This window comes from Sinocyclocheilus rhinocerous, unplaced genomic scaffold, assembly GCF_001515625.1.
Source record: "Sinocyclocheilus rhinocerous isolate Xijiao unplaced genomic scaffold, SAMN03320098_v1.1 scaffold4310, whole genome shotgun sequence".
Lineage (NCBI taxonomy): Eukaryota > Metazoa > Chordata > Actinopteri > Cypriniformes > Cyprinidae > Sinocyclocheilus > Sinocyclocheilus rhinocerous.
This window is the reverse complement of record NW_015646173.1, coordinates 43,471-61,970: the sequence shown is the minus strand read 5'-3', so window position 1 is coordinate 61,970 and position 18,500 is coordinate 43,471. Positions and strand designations below refer to the sequence as shown.

General features: G+C 31.7%; 1 protein-coding gene across 1 annotated transcript in view; it reads left to right on the top strand.

Annotated features, from left to right (window-relative positions):
• LOC107707112 (kinesin-like protein KIF13A) overlaps positions 1-18,500 on the top strand; it is a 79,714-nt gene that overhangs the window by 39,900 nt on the left and 21,314 nt on the right. The window contains 10 exon segments of the mRNA XM_016511015.1: positions 97-231; positions 1,627-1,757; positions 2,850-2,936; positions 3,013-3,188; positions 8,440-8,647; positions 8,828-8,990; positions 10,634-10,777; positions 11,659-11,928; positions 14,712-14,885; positions 15,703-15,854. Of these exon segments, the coding sequence (XP_016366501.1) occupies positions 97-231; positions 1,627-1,757; positions 2,850-2,936; positions 3,013-3,188; positions 8,440-8,647; positions 8,828-8,990; positions 10,634-10,777; positions 11,659-11,928; positions 14,712-14,885; positions 15,703-15,854 (1,640 nt within the window).

Sequence of the window (18,500 nt, the reverse complement as noted above, 5' to 3'; positions counted from 1 at the left end):
CACACACACACACACGCGCGCACACACACACACACACACACACACACACACGCTCATGATTGACAGCTGCTGTCTCGCTGTGATTGGTCTCTGCAGGAGCGTCAGAAGCAGCTGGAGAGCATGGGAATCTCTCTGGAGTCGTCAGGGATCAAGGTCGGAGAAGACAAGTGCTTCCTGGTCAACCTGAACGCCGATCCGGCTCTCAATGAACTGCTGGTTTACTACCTGAAGGTACAGTGATCACACACTGAGACGTCAGCAGAGGTTTGCATCACTGTCACTGTTACTCATTCATTCCCAGTGGACGGCTGCAAGGATTGCTGATGCTTTTTTGTTTTTTGATGCATCTCAAGGGACACTTAGGAATAGTTTTTTTTCTATTTTTCGAATGGACAAATTAGTAGAAACTGTTTATTTAATTTATGTTTTAAAATGTAGTTAAAATAATTAAAGGGTTAGTTCACCCAAAAATGAAAAGTCTGTCATTAATTACTCTCAGATTTAATCAAAAATATCTTCATTTGTGTTCCGAAGATAAACGAAGGTCTTACGGGTTTGGAACGACATGAGGGTGAGTAATTAATGACATAATTTTCAATTTGGGGTGAACTAACCCTTTAAACAATAAATTAATAAATACTATCTTGTTTTTTTAAAACATGAATGAATGCAGTTTTACATATTTTATTTATTTTTCGTATACTCACTTCAGTACTGTACTTTTTATTTAAATGTATACTTCATTATTTATTTAAATCTAATTGTATTATTTATTTATTTAATATTTCAAAATAAATAAATAATTATATACAATATATTTATATTTATTTATTTAAATATTATTTTATTATTTATATATATATATACTTTATTATAAAATAAAAATATAATAATTATATATATATATTTATATTATTTATTTATTTTATATATAATAATACATATTACTTTATTTAATATGTGTATAGTATAGAACATTTTTTATATATAATTATAAATATGTATTTTATTTTAATCTTTATGTTAGTTATTTATTATTTATAATAAAATTATTTATTTTTATTTTTGTAGTTGTTGTAGTTTTATTTAGCTACATTTTAAAACATTAAATATACAGTTTAATATATATATATACCTATTAATTTGTCCATTTAAAAAGTAAATTATTTATTTCCATTTTTATGTTTGAATTATTAAATTACTAACTTTTTCCTGTATTTTCCTGTAAGTGTCACTCCATACTCCATGCCATGCACGGCTACAATCAAAATGTATTTGCAAACAAACTGAAATTGCATTACGGATGAATCATATCTGGAAGTTGCAGACATAGAAAATCCAGCTTAAAGGTTGTTTTCAGTGTTTCAGTGAGTTGTTAAACCATCTGACAAATTCAGCCTGATTCATCCGATTCAGTTTATTCTTTCTGACTCAAAAGAACGATTCACAAATCTTGCATCACTAGGTCAAAGTTTATCCGTCAGCGCCGTCGTATGAGCTGCGTTTGCTCTGATAGAGACCTGTGAAAACACCACCAACAACAGGCCTTTAGCGGTGTTTGTGTAACTCAGCCCACATGCAGGAGAAGTCTTCAGTGCCTCCTCTGAGATGTTTGCTCTGGTTCAGGATCACACGCGTGTGGGAGCCGACACGTCCCAGGACATCCAGCTGTTCGGCATCGGGATCCAGTCTGAACACTGTGTGCTGGAAGTCACGTCTGACGGAGACGTCACGCTCACGCCGGCAGACAACGCCAGGTAACACAAACCTGTGTTGTTTATTAGCATGAAAATAAATAATATCATTTACAGTTAAACCAATGTATGCAAAATGAAACGGAAACAATAATAATGACATAAAAAATACAATACGTTTTAAAGTTTCAGGTGAAAGAAAAAAAAACAAATTAAAATAATATTTTTTTTCAAACCTTTTTTGATATATATTAATATATATATATATATCTTTGTGTTTAATATCTATATATTAAATATATATATCTTTGTGTTTAATATACTTTTACATTACATAAAGCTCTGCAAATGACATAATTCACATTACACACTTTAACCACTTATAATTCTAAATAATTCTCATTAAGGTAATAAGTATCATTAATATTATTTTTTAGGATTTATTAATATTTTATTCTTATATTTTCTGTTTAAATTTTAATTTTAGTAAACTTGTTTTTTTGTCATATTTTTTTTTAATATTTTTCAAATATATATAAACTAGACTATATCATTATTTAATTATATAATTACAATTATTAAAAATAATTTTAAACTAAACTAATTGAATAATTTCAGTACTTTAGTAATTAGTAAAAAATATTTTTTTGTATTTTATTTTTATTTCAATTATTGTAAATGTTTTTGTTTTAGTTAATGATAAAAACACTGATAATTCTGAATATCTCTGAATATAAAAATATATGTTTACCTAATATCTTTATTTATATTTATATCATTTTTTATATTTATATTTATATCATCTTTATGAATTTTTAGTACTTCAAGTTAAGACTGAGAAACTAACTAAACAATAATGTTTTTATATTTTATTTAAGTTGTTGTAAATGTTTTTAGTTTTAGTTAACGATAATATCTTTATTCGTTTTTATTTCAGTTTTATTAATTTTAGTACTTCAACTTAAACTAAATAAAAATGAGAAATGTTGCCTTGGCAACTAACAAAAAAAATAATACGTTTTTATATTTATTTCAGTTATTGTATTTTTTTTTTATTTTAAATGTTGCAAGTTTAAAATATATAGTATTTTAGATGCAGCTCTTGTGTCTGATTTGTGTAAGATATTGTAATCCTGTGCTGTTTGACGGTCGCAGGACGTGTGTGAACGGGACGATGGTTTACTCCAGGGTTCAGCTGTGGCACGGAGATCGCATTCTGTGGGGAAACAACCACTTCTTCAGGTGAGCAGCAGGTTGTCATGCGCAGCGTCTCGTCTCGTCTCGAGCTCAGACTCATCCGAGCGAATGTCGTCCTCAGAATCAATCTGCCGAAGCTCAAGCGGCGCGAGCGACTGAAGGAGCCGGAGCGCGACTCTCCTCGCCAAAGCTTGTCCGAGGCCGACGCGGAGACGGCGAGCCAGGCCTCGTCCGAACAGGACTACAGCTACGAGTTCGCACAGATGGAGGTCATGATGAAAGCGCTGGGGAGCAACGGTACATGCCTGACCTCTGACCTCTGACCACCACACTGCATGATAGAGAGCCTTCACTGCACAATACACATAACAGCACGCATCGTGCTTCTCAGTATCATTATATGGAATATAATGCATTACATTGCTATCATTATATGGAATATAATACATTACATTACTATCATTATATGGAATATAATGCATTACATTGCTATCATTATATGGAATATAATGCATTACATTACTATCATTATATGGAATATAATACATTACATTATTATACATCCCTATAACTAGATACATTTCTCATTGCTGATTATTATGAAAATGCAAAAAAAAAAATATATAAACAACTTTTTTTTAAATATATAATAACATTGCTATCATTATATGGAATATAATGCATTACATTGCTATCATTATATGGAATATAATGCATTACATTGCTATCATTATATGGAATATAATGCATTACATTGCTATCATTATATGGAATATAATGCATTACATTGCTATCATTATATGGAATATAATGCATTACATTGCTATCATTATATGGAATATAATGCATTACATTGCTATCATTATATGGAATATAATGCATTACATTGCTATCATTATATGGAATATAATGCATTACATTGCTATCATTATATGGAATATAATGCATTACATTGCTATCATTATATGGAATATAATGCATTACATTGCTATCATTATATGGAATATAATGCATTACATTGCTATCATTATATGGAATATAATGCATTACATTGCTATCATTATATGGAATATAATGCATTACATTGCTATCATTATATGGAATATAATGCATTACATTGCTATCATTATATGGAATATAATGCATTACATTGCTATCATTATATGGAATATAATGCATTACATTGCTATCATTATATGGAATATAATGCATTACATTGCTATCATTATATGGAATATAATGCATTACATTGCTATCATTATATGGAATATAATGCATTACATTGCTATCATTATATGGAATATAATGCATTACATTGCTATCATTATATGGAATATAATGCATTACATTGCTATCATTATATGGAATATAATGCATTACATTGCTATCATTATATGGAATATAATGCATTACATTGCTATCATTATATGGAATATAATGCATTACATTGCTATCATTATATGGAATATAATGCATTACATTGCTATCATTATATGGAATATAATGCATTACATTGCTATCATTATATGGAATATAATGCATTACATTGCTATCATTATATGGAATATAATGCATTACATTGCTATCATTATATGGAATATAATGCATTACATTGCTATCATTATATGGAATATAATGCATTACATTGCTATCATTATATGGAATATAATGCATTACATTGCTATCATTATATGGAATATAATGCATTACATTGCTATCATTATATGGAATATAATGCATTACATTGCTATCATTATATGGAATATAATGCATTACATTGCTATCATTATATGGAATATAATGCATTACATTGCTATCATTATATGGAATATAATGCATTACATTGCTATCATTATATGGAATATAATGCATTACATTGCTATCATTATATGGAATATAATGCATTACATTGCTATCATTATATGGAATATAATGCATTACATTGCTATCATTATATGGAATATAATGCATTACATTGCTATCATTATATGGAATATAATGCATTACATTGCTATCATTATATGGAATATAATGCATTACATTGCTATCATTATATGGAATATAATGCATTACATTGCTATCATTATATGGAATATAATGCATTACATTGCTATCATTATATGGAATATAATGCATTACATTGCTATCATTATATGGAATATAATGCATTACATTGCTATCATTATATGGAATATAATGCATTACATTGCTATCATTATATGGAATATAATGCATTACATTGCTATCATTATATGGAATATAATGCATTACATTGCTATCATTATATGGAATATAATGCATTACATTGCTATCATTATATGGAATATAATGCATTACATTGCTATCATTATATGGAATATAATGCATTACATTGCTATCATTATATGGAATATAATGCATTACATTGCTATCATTATATGGAATATAATGCATTACATTGCTATCATTATATGGAATATAATGCATTACATTGCTATCATTATATGGAATATAATGCATTACATTGCTATCATTATATGGAATATAATGCATTACATTGCTATCATTATATGGAATATAATGCATTACATTGCTATCATTATATGGAATATAATGCATTACATTGCTATCATTATATGGAATATAATGCATTACATTGCTATCATTATATGGAATATAATGCATTACATTGCTATCATTATATGGAATATAATGCATTACATTGCTATCATTATATGGAATATAATGCATTACATTGCTATCATTATATGGAATATAATGCATTACATTGCTATCATTATATGGAATATAATGCATTACATTGCTATCATTATATGGAATATAATGCATTACATTGCTATCATTATATGGAATATAATGCATTACATTGCTATCATTATATGGAATATAATGCATTACATTGCTATCATTATATGGAATATAATGCATTACATTGCTATCATTATATGGAATATAATGCATTACATTGCTATCATTATATGGAATATAATGCATTACATTGCTATCATTATATGGAATATAATGCATTACATTGCTATCATTATATGGAATATAATGCATTACATTGCTATCATTATATGGAATATAATGCATTACATTGCTATCATTATATGGAATATAATGCATTACATTGCTATCATTATATGGAATATAATGCATTACATTGCTATCATTATATGGAATATAATGCATTACATTGCTATCATTATATGGAATATAATGCATTACATTGCTATCATTATATGGAATATAATGCATTACATTGCTATCATTATATGGAATATAATGCATTACATTGCTATCATTATATGGAATATAATGCATTACATTGCTATCATTATATGGAATATAATGCATTACATTGCTATCATTATATGGAATATAATGCATTACATTGCTATCATTATATGGAATATAATGCATTACATTGCTATCATTATATGGAATATAATGCATTACATTGCTATCATTATATGGAATATAATGCATTACATTGCTATCATTATATGGAATATAATGCATTACATTGCTATCATTATATGGAATATAATGCATTACATTGCTATCATTATATGGAATATAATGCATTACATTGCTATCATTATATGGAATATAATGCATTACATTGCTATCATTATATGGAATATAATGCATTACATTGCTATCATTATATGGAATATAATGCATTACATTGCTATCATTATATGGAATATAATGCATTACATTGCTATCATTATATGGAATATAATGCATTACATTGCTATCATTATATGGAATATAATGCATTACATTGCTATCATTATATGGAATATAATGCATTACATTACTATCATTATATGGAATATAATACATTACATTATTATACATCCCTATAACTAGATACATTTCTCATTGCTGATTATTATGAAAATGCAAAAAAAAAAATATATAAACAACTTTTTTTTAAATATATAATATATTAAAATAAACAATTATATAAATTTACCTGATTATCATACCACTACATCCCCTATAACAAGATAAATTTAGCTTCTTTTATTCTCATTGCTGATTATTTTGAAAAAAAAAAAAAAAAAAAAAAATATGATATAATAAAATAAATAAATAATTATATAAATTTACCCGATTATCATATCTCTACATTCCCTATAACCAGATAAATGTATTCCCATTGCTTATTATGAAAATGCAATAAAAATACATAAGAATTCAATTTTAATTATTCATTAATTATTTAAATTTACCTGATTATCACATCTATATATCCCTATAACAAGACAAATTTACCTGCTTATATTTTCATCGCTGATTATTATGTAAATGCAATAAAAATAAATAATAATTTATTTGTAATAATTAATTAATTAAATAATTAAATTTACCTGATTATCACATCTATACATCCTCATCACAACACATTTGTCTGCTTGTATTCACATTGCTGATTGTTATGAAAATGCAATAAATTAAATAATAGTTTAGTTTTAATAAATAATTTTGAAAGAAATAAAAAAAGATTTAAATGCACCTGATTATCTTGTTTAAAGCACAAACCAGTCAAAAACAAGTGAAAAAATCTATAAATGCAACACTTTTATTTTCTGTATATATTATTTGAAAACAAACCCTAATATCTTATGCAATTTTGCATTTCGGGAAATTTTATCTTGTTATAAAGATGTTTACATAACAAGAAAAAGAATGGAAAAGATCATGATTTTTGTTCTTTTTTGTAACGCTGTTACATAAACACTTTAAAAGTGTTTCTCTTCTAGAGAAAATCAGCCATTAGCAGTGCTATTTTATGTTTTTAGTATGTTTTTAGTATTTTAATGATATTATTTATTCATATTTTGAATTAGCTTTTACTTTAGATATTTGTAGGATTTATTTTAATTTTTAGTAATTTTGTTATATGCTTTTGTCATTTTATTATTTTTTTCCCCAATATACATTTAATTATATTTTGAGCTTTTACTTTGTTTTTACAATTTCCATATTGTCCTATCCTAACAAACCATACATCAATGGAAAGCTTATTTATTCAGCTTTCAGATGATCTATCTATAAATCTCAATTTCGAAAAATTGACCCTTATGACTGGTTTTGTGCTCCAGTGTCACATTTATTCATTTTGCAGACGCTTTTATCCAAAGAGACTTACAAATGGGGAATACATAAAGCGATTCATCTTAAAGAGGCAAACAGACACAGGAAGTGCTCGGAATAAGCATTGTTCAAATAAGAACATTTTATTTTCTTATAAAGAGAATTTTCTTTAGCAGAAGTTTTAGTAATTTAGTTTTTTGAATATTGCTTTAATTTATTTTTATTTCAGATTTAGGTTTTTATTTAATTTATTTTTTTACTTTTTCACATTTTTAATTTTCATTTCAGTGTCTTTTAGACATACATTTTACGTCTAATATTTATATTTTATTTTATTTCAGCTTTATTTCAATGAACATTAGCACAACATTATGTCGTGATGTATTTTAGTTTTAGTTGTATTATCTAGTAGCGCTCTAGACGCGTCTCCTCATCTCAGACCCCATGCAGAAGGCGGTGCATGCTCTGGAGAAGCAGTATGTGGAGGAGAAGCGTCTGGCGCTGGAGGAGCAGCGGCTGATGTACGAGCGCGAGCTCCAGTCTCTGCGGCAGCAGCTCTCGCCGGAGAAAGCGTCTCAGCACCAGCGCTGCAGCAGCTTCCCCACACACACCACACAGACCAAACTGCGTCTGTGGAGCGACGAGAGGTCAGAACACACACACACACCAGCCTGCTCATCTCTAACACACATGAACTATTTAGTGTTTTTTTGCAGTGCATTGAAGGAGACATTTTATGCCCCTTTTTACAATATGTAATATAAGTCTCAGCACACACACACACACTCACACACACACACACACACACACACATGTGTGTGTTTCAGGGACGAGCTGTTTCGTCAGAGTCTGTCTCGGCTGCGTGAGCAGGTGGTCCGAGCGAACGCTCTGGTGCGAGAGGCTAACTTTCTGTCCGAGGAGATGCACAAACTCACCGACTATCAGGTCACGCTGCAGATCCCAGCCGCCAACCTCAGCGCAAACCGCAAGGTGAGAAACGCTCACGTTTACATGCATTCATTCAGCAGACGCTTTTATCCAGGAGAATCACAAGATATTTGTCATCAGAACCAACAATACAGAGACCCAAGTATAAACTAGATTAGCGTACAAGCTAGAACAGAAGTGATTTTTGCTCGTGTATTTATTTACTTCTTCATTTGTCATACTTATTTATCAACCTATATTTATTAGATATCTGTATTTTTTAATCATTATTTATTTATTCATTTACTCATTTATTCATTAGTTAATTTCTTTGTGTACTCATTTATTCATATATTTATTTACTCATTTATTTATCTATTTATTAATTTACTTCTTTATGATTTATGTACTCATTTATTTATTGATTTATTCTTTCATATTTGTTGGCTCATTTATTTACTTATTCATCCATTTGCTTGATTAATTGTTTATCTATTTATATATGTATTCCTTTGTTTATTTATTCATTTAATCATTACTTATATATTCACTAATTTCTTTATCTATTTACATATGTATTTATTTCATGTATTTGTTTGTTTAGTAATTTTTTTTTGTTTGTTTATGTATTTGCTCATTTATTTATTTATTGACTTATTCATTCATTCGTTTTTTTACTTGTTTTATCTATTTATTCCTTTGTTTATTTATTCATTATAAATTTACTTGCTCATTTATTTATTTATATTTATCATTTGTTTGTTTGTTTATTTATTTATTAACTCATTTATTTTTTATTTATTTAATTATTCACAGGAATAGGAGTTCCCTTTCAGTCGGTCACTCTCGACGTCACGTCGGATGACCGACGAAATTGGGATCTCGCTTAGAGAGACCAATCTACTTCGAGTGTAAACTAAACGAGCCAATGCACATTGGCATGCGATTATTGCATCCAGCTGGACGTGACGTCGAGAGTGACCGACTGAAAGGGAACGTCTCGGTTACGTATGGTAACCCTCGTTCCCTGAAGGAGGGAACGGAGACGTCACGTCCCGTCGCCACAGCTCCTGTACCACCGCTGAGCGGCCGGGTCACCGGCTCGGCTCCTCAGCGAAAACCTGAATATGCGCTGCATCTGCTGCCTACTTATACTCACGCTGTGATCAGCAGCAGCTGGATGCAATAATCGCATGCCAATGTGCATTGGCTCGTTTAGTTTACACTCGAAGTAGATTGGTCTCTCTAAGCGAGATCCCAATTTCGTCGGTCATCCGACGTGACGTCTCGGTTCCCTCCTTCAGGGAACGAGGGTTACCATACGTAACCGAGACGTTACATTAAGTGCTTTCATTTTTGGTTGTGCATTAGGTGTTTTCACCTAATTTGTAGTTGACTAACAGCAGTCTAGTTATTTTAAATCAAATTTATAATGCTTTTATCATCATTATGCGTGCAGTTTTATGACTTCACATTAATTGAACGACAACATGGATTAAAAATGATGCAAAAACTCCTAAAAATATACATTTACATTTATGCATTTGGCAGACGCTTTTATCCAAAGCGACTCACATTGCATTTATACATTCATGCATTGCTTGTTGAAAATGTGATTCTATAAATGCAAACCTTAAGTGCAGTTGATGGTCGCTGTATTATGTTTCCTCTGTAATATTACATTGCTGTAATTATTTTAATCCCAGCGTGGCACTATAGTCAGTGAACCGGCCATCCAGGTGCGACGCAAAATGAAGGGAACGCAGGTGTGGACCATCGAGAAACTAGAGAACAAACTAGTGGACATGAGAGACTATTACAGAGACTGGAGGGAAGGAACACAGGAGGTGGTGAGTGAAAGAAAACAATGCTTTTATTCATCAAGGATGCATTAAACTGATTAAGAGTGACAGTAAAGACATTTATAATGTTACAATATATTTCTGTTTCTAATAAATGCTGTTCTTTTGAACTTTCTGTTCATCAAAGAATCAGAAATGTTTCTTGAGCAGCAAATCAGCATATTAGAATGATTTCTGAAGATCATGTGACACTGAAGACTGGAGTAATGATGCTGAAAATTCAGCTGCGCATCACAGAAATAAATTACACTTTACAATATATTCACATAGAAAATAGTTATTTTAAATTGTAATAATATTTCACAATTTTACTGTCTTTTTGATCAAATAAATGCAGCCTTATTTATTTATATGTTTAGTTATTTACTAGTTATTTATTCACCCGCTTAGTTGTTTTTTTACTTATTTGTTTATTTATATACAGTTTTATTTGTTTGTTTATTTACTCATTTATTTTTTATTTTTTTTATCATTTATTTACTTATTTGTTTGTTTGTTTGTTTATTTATTTATATGTTTGGTTATTTACTCATGTTTTCACACATTTATTTATTTATTTGTTTATTTGCTTGTTTATGCATTTGTTTGTTTATTTATATATAAATATATATACTCATTTATGTTTTTACTTATTTATTATTTTATTTATCTATTTACTAATTTATTTGTTTATTTACTCATTTCTTTGGTTATTTTCCTGACCTTGTCGGCAGATGTTTGTTCTTGTTTTGATCATAAACTCACTTCAGTTTGATGAATTTCTTTGTGTCTCCTTCCATTTTCTTTACTTGGTCTTAGAAAGGTCTAAAAACGTCTCAAATGTGCTCTGTTTTGGTTGATTTGTTTGTGTTTTCTTGCGTTTCTCGCAGGTGAACCGTCTGCACAGTAAGGCGGGCGATCCGTTCTATGAAGCGCAGGAGAATCACAATCTCATCGGCGTGGCAAATGTCTTCCTGGAGTGTCTGTTTCATGACGTGAAGCTGCAGTACGCTGTTCCCATCATCAGCCAGCAGGGGGAGGTGAGCAGCCGTCTGTCTGGTAAACAGGCTGTTATGGTGTGTTCACACCATAGACTGTATAAAATGTTTCATGACGTGAAGCTGCAGTACGCTGTTCCCATCATCAGCCAGCAGGGGGAGGTGAGCAGCCGTCTGTCTGTCTGGTGTCAGGCTGTTATGGTGTGTTCACACCATAGACTGTATAAAAGCATGGACGTAGTGTCCGTGACGTCACCCGTAGGTTCCTGAAGAGCGTTTTTGAAGCTCAAAGTGGGCGGAGCCGGCCGTCGCCATCTTGGCAGCGCATCACTCCCAGAAAATCGAAAATGGGCAAAGAGGCGGGACCAGGTTGCTGAAACCAAGCCCACCTAGCTTGTTGGCTTCACGAGAGAGAGCGGGAGGTTGCCGCTTGGTTCACACCAAATGCGAAGCGAATATGTGCATCGCGTCACTCGCTCTAGATTAGGGATGGCCGATACCACTTATTTTGTTTTCGATACAATACCGATACTTTTAAAAACTAGTATCGGCGATACCGATACTTCTAAACTAAACTTTTAAATGATGAAATTTATTAAAAATGATCAAATTGCCAAAGTCACGTGATTTCAGTAAACGAGGCTTCGTTACGTCATAACTGTTTCGAAACGTTTTGAAATGTCAATGGTTCATGCAAGCGGCGAACCATTGAACCAGCGCCTATGGTTTTTACCTGATCTCAGATCAGTTATATCAATATGTAGATTTTAACGAGACATTTGTGTAATTAAAAGGATTAGAAGTAGTTAATAGTCTCTTTCTGGCCTCTATATACAAGCTCTCCATAAAACAAAACAAAACAAGCCTTGCAAATTAATATAAAATATTTTAAAAGCCACATATTATACAGGCACTTCATATTTAATGTTATTTTATAATTTTTAATAAAACATTTGCAATGTTTTTTTTTGGGGGGGGGGTTGTTGAATTTACACACTTTTGACCTGCAGGCGTCACTAGTGTGTGGTGTTTTTCGAGCGCTTCGAAACAGTGAATCATTTTGTGAAGCAATTGGTTCAATTGATTCGAAGCTTCGAAAAGATTCGTTTCTCCCATCACTAGTGTCAATAAGCTCTTTGCTGATTGGCTTGTGCGAGAACGCGTCATGCGAATTTTTTGCTCGAGTTGAGAACTTGCGCGGAAGAAGCGATTTGTTTCTTATTTAATTGGTTCCACAGTGTTTGCTGATTTATACTTTATTTAAACATTGTGTAATTAATTTATTTTATTTGACATCAAGGTGTATGCCATTCCTCCGAGCTTCTTATTCGTTTTGCTAATAAACGTAAATGTTTCTTACTTATTTGGTTTCACAGTGTTTGCTGATTTTCAGTTTTGTATACCTATTAAACTTTGTGTAAGTTATTTGTTATTTTATATTAGGCATAGCCTATAGCATGGTGTATTTTTATTCGTTTTATTAATAAAAGTTCTCTGATTTATATACACTACCAGTCAAAAGTTTGGGATCAGAATTATTTTTAATGTTTTTTACAGGAGTCTCTTCTGCTCATCAAGGCTGCATTTATTTGATCAAAAATACAGGAAAAAATGTAATATTGTGAAATATTATTATGATGTAAAATAAAGTTTTTCTATTTTAATATATATTAAAATATAATTTATTCCTGTGATGCGCAGCTGAATTTTCAGCATCATTACTCCAGTCTTCAGTGTCACATGATCTTCAGAAATCATTCTGATATGCTGATTTGCTGTTCAAGACACATTTATTATTCTAATTATCAATATTTAAAACAGTTGAGTAAATTTTTTCAGGATTCTTTGATGAATAGAAAGATCCAAAGATCAGCATTTATCTGAAATAAAAAAGCTTTTGTAACATTATACACTATACCATTCAAAAGCTTGGAGTCGGTATATTTAAATCATCATATATTTATAATTAAAGTATGAAATTATAGAAATTAATAATTTTATTTAGCAAGGATGCATTAATATTGATCAAAAGTGATGATAAAGACATTTATAGTTACAAAATATTTCTATTTAGATAAATGCTGTTCTTCTAAACTTTCTATTCATAAAAGAAACCTGAAAATTCTACTCAGCTGTTTTCAACATAATAATAATAACAATAATAAAAAAAAAAATTTGGGGGGCAGCAAATCAGAATATTAGAATGATTTCTGAAGGATCATGTGACTGAAGTAACTTTGCTAAAATTCAGCTTTGAAATCACAGGAATAAATTACATTTTAAAATATATTCAAATAGAAAGCAGTTATTTTAAATAGTACAAATATTTCACAATATTACTGCTTTTGCTGTAGGATTTTGTGAATCAAGAATTATAAAAAAAAAAACATTAAAAATCTTGCTGTCTAAAAACTTTTGACTGGTAGTGTATATTGATATATCCACAAATATAATATTATGGAAAAGGTCTTTGCAACGTAAGACAAACGTTTGCTTTTGAGATGCATTTGTGATATTTTGAATGCAGTGCTTCATTTTGAAAGTGATGTGAGGTGTTTTGCATTTCGTGTGTGCAATTCTTGGATTTGTGTGTAAAGTATTGAAATAAAGAGGCAAAGTTTTGAAAATGTGTGTAAGCAGTAGAAAAAAAAACGAATAAATATTTTATTGCTGGTTTGTTTTTTTTTTACAAACTAAAATGCGCACCCCCCGTTTACAAGCTATTTAAAAGTGAAGGTAAGTGAGAAAAAGAGGGAACCCCCCCCCCCACGGTGATACCGGAATTATCGTTGGTGTTACACGTCGTTTCCTCACCGTCACAGCCTTAGCCAATTAAATACAGAGTTCTGGCATGAAACTAGATGGCGCGTATCAGTAATAGTTTGAGAAGTGTTTAGTATTGTGGTGAACACTCACTGCAGCGCTTGCGTTGTATCTCGTGTCAGGTGCGGATCAGAGAGGCCTCTGGTCTTCCTCTCAACCTCTCCAACTTCGTCTTCTGTCAGTACACCTTCTGGGAACAATCAGAGCCCGCTGTGGCTCCGCCCATCGTCAGCCCGGACACGCCCCCCTCACAGACGGCCGACGCCCACTTCACTGTGCGCTTTGATCACTGCAGGGTAAAAACATTCTCTAGAGTACCTGTGTTGTCTTAGTGTAATTGAGATACTATTTGCTTTTTATAGTTTGGATTTTATATTTTCTGTTTTATGTCAGTCACTGTATTTTTTATGTTTTTAGTTTTAGTTAATGACAATAATCCTAGGGGAACATAAGCAGTTTGCCACACTGCTTACAATACTCATAGTGTACAATGCCAGAAAGCTAAGAAACAAGATATGCAATAAAGATGGAGAATTTTTGTTGTTGATTTTTTTTTAATTCTTATTTTTAAATATTTTTAATTATATTTATTTTTATTTTATTGTTATTATTACTAGTGCTTATTTTTTATTTCCTATTATATTTCCTATTTATTTTTATTGTATTTATTTTTTATTCATTAATTTTTTTTTAAATTAATTAAATAATTTATCTATGTACTTGCTTACTATTTATCTATCTGTTTACTAGTGCTCCTAGAGATGGCATAAGAACTGAAATTTATTTGTTATTTCTTATTTGCTATTATTAATTATTATTCTTTTTTGTTTATGTTTATTATTATTATTATTATTATTAATAAATAATAAATTAGTTATAAATAATAATGTTTTTATCAAATATCATAATGGAAGATTTAATATAACAGCTATTGTTATTACTGTTGTTATTTTATGTTTATTTACTTTTGATAATATTGTATACAACTCATTGAAATATTATTGTTACTATGATTATTTTAAATGTTGTTACTCGTGAGTTTGCCGTGAGTGTGCTGATATGATATTAAATGATAAATAAATAAATCTGCTTTCGTTGCGTTTCTGTGGGCAGGATTTCCTGGTGCATGTGACGGAGGAGTTTCTGGAGTTCATCTCAGACGGCGCTCTGGCCATCGAGGTCTGGGGTCACCGGTACGCTGGGAACGGCCGGTCTGTGCGGGAGCTGGATGCACTGCAGGCCAAGAGACGCACGCTCAGAGACAGGTGCGTTTCCTCACACTAGGGCTGGGCGATTTGGCAAAAAATTAAAATCTCGATTTTTCCAGAACGTTTGACCGATTCTAGATTTTTTACGATTTTTAACTTATCAACTTGAAAATGTAACTACAACATGATTCAAGTAGCTTTTTCTGTATTAACCCTCTATTTAAAGATAATTCTATTCCAAGTGCACCACACATGAAGTTGTCAACATGATGTAAATGTTAAACAAATCTCTTGTTAAATATCTTTGCAGAAAAGATGCATGAACTACAACTACATTTTGTACAAACTTGTCTTATACATAAAATGTGTTCAGAAATAATACGAGGAAAATGCTTTTAAAAAATCTCAAAAGTCAAGGTAATTTTAATTCTAAGTGATTGAAGGTATAACTCCAGTAGACTAACTATAAATGTTCTGTAAAAGCAACAGCAGCTTTCAGCCTGTCACCATGATGCAAACATGAAATATCAGACATACAGTAGTAGTTATTTACAGGTTTTTTATTCGATTGCGCTGATTTTCCACTGTTTTTTCTGTGTAAACATGGATGTGTTTGGCTGTTGCGCTCGCGTCTCTTGCAGCGTCTCATGCATGAAACACCATTCTAAAAACACTGCGCTCAAGTTAAAAGAAGTTCACTCCCATCTTCTTGCATGTTTTTCCTATTCCACTGCCCGCGTCGCATCTTTGTCAACACAAAAGCGCATTCTGTGTGAATGGCCTCTAGCGATATGAGCGGTTAATCACGTGCGCCGACATGCGGTTGGGTTGTTCTTTTCTCTTTACTGTTATCACTGGCATATTGCCAAAGTGTCTAATTCTAACATTTGGTAATATTTCTATTCAAAATTGCGATTCCTCGATTTCTAAAAAATAAAATCATGGCAAAACATTAAATTCGAATTCATCGATAAAATCGGGGAAATCGCCCAGCCCCACCTCGCAAACGTTGATTCTGAAAACAAAATATTATACAACCAAACAAAATAATATGTAGGCTAATTTACTTGAGTTTCTGACAAAATTTTTTATTTAATGTTATAAATGAGTCTATTTAAAAATATTAACTTAAATGAAATGAAATTTATTTGAAATAAACGAATGAAGACTTTTTGAACAAACCTCTTGAATGAATGATTCAGACATCAGATACATTTTAACATTCACTGGTCGCCACCTAATGTCATAGTGTAACATAATATTTGAAACGTAACATTAGTTCGAAAGGTCATTCAGTGCGTTTACATAAACCTTCTTAATGCGATTATATTGAGATTTTGACAATATTGCGATTAAACTTTATCTCATGTAAACGCAATACTTCGATCTAAATAATGCGATTAAGCTCATAATTGCAGCAAACTTTGGCGCAAGTGCGCATGTGCTCGTGACGTACATGAATAACGTGACATATTGCACCTGCAAAAATACGCAGATTAGAAACGATGGTGGAGAAGAAAGCATCGCATTTCTGGGGAAAACACAACTCGCTGCCACCAATACCTGTTCCTTACCCTCATCCAGAAATGGCGAGTATAACGTCAAGGCAGTGTAGGCAAACGAATCGCCATCACATTTCTATGGCGCCCGAAAAAGCATGGAATTTTTGCATTAGACGTAAATAAATTAAAACAGCAGCCAGTAACTCACCTACTCTTTCTGAGTCCAATTTTGTGCTGTGCAGTGGAGTATGTGAATAATGGCAGTAAAAAAATAACCACAATTCTTAGCGAATAATAAGAATAATTGCATGAAAACGGGAGTGAAGAGCTTTGCCCTTGACATGTAAACATCATAATGCGATTAAGTCCATACTCTGTTTATTGGAAATAATCGCATTATTTGTGCGCATGTAAACGTAGTCATTTACTCATTTTGATCGCGGCTGCCACAACATCAGAGTCTATATCCGGACTATAAAATGTTATCCCAATACAAATAAGATAAGTAAGATTGCGTATGTTTGAATCGAGATTGTGATTTTTTAATGATTTCTCGTGCATACATATGAGCCTACAGTGTTTCCCCTAGGTTTATAGGGGAAACACTCCGTCTCTGCAAGCGCTGTGAGTTTGTGTCATTCATAACATGCATTTGACAATGCAACATGCATCAAACATCTTTCCATGTTTATAATGACAAGCATTTATACTAGTGCTGTCAATCAAAACTGATCACGACATTGCATGCACGTAGTTTATTTCGCGCTTTTATATGAAAGGATACAGGCTACAGCGCGCGCCGGTGCCTTTGTGCATGCAATTGAAGAGCACGTGCTGCTTGACTCGCGCCTGGCACTGAAGTGAAGAGGACCCTTTGCGGTCGTTATGCGCCCTCGATCCGCACTTCTGCCGAGCCCGCACTGGGGCGAGCTCCGCAACAGACTTCTACCCAATAGTCAAAGCGGCATTACGTCATGAAAGTGCAGACTCAGAGGAAGACCGCGAGGGTTTAGGGTGCCATTTGGGACAGGGCCACAGAAGCAGCAGCTGTGAGTGGGGTGGCCAACCCTAGCCCCGCCCCTGCGTAAATTGCGTAAAATATTTTTTACGCGTTAAACTGAAAAAATGAATCGCCTGCGTTAACGCGTTAATTTTGACACCACTAATTTATATATATATATATATTAGGGCTGGTAAGCGA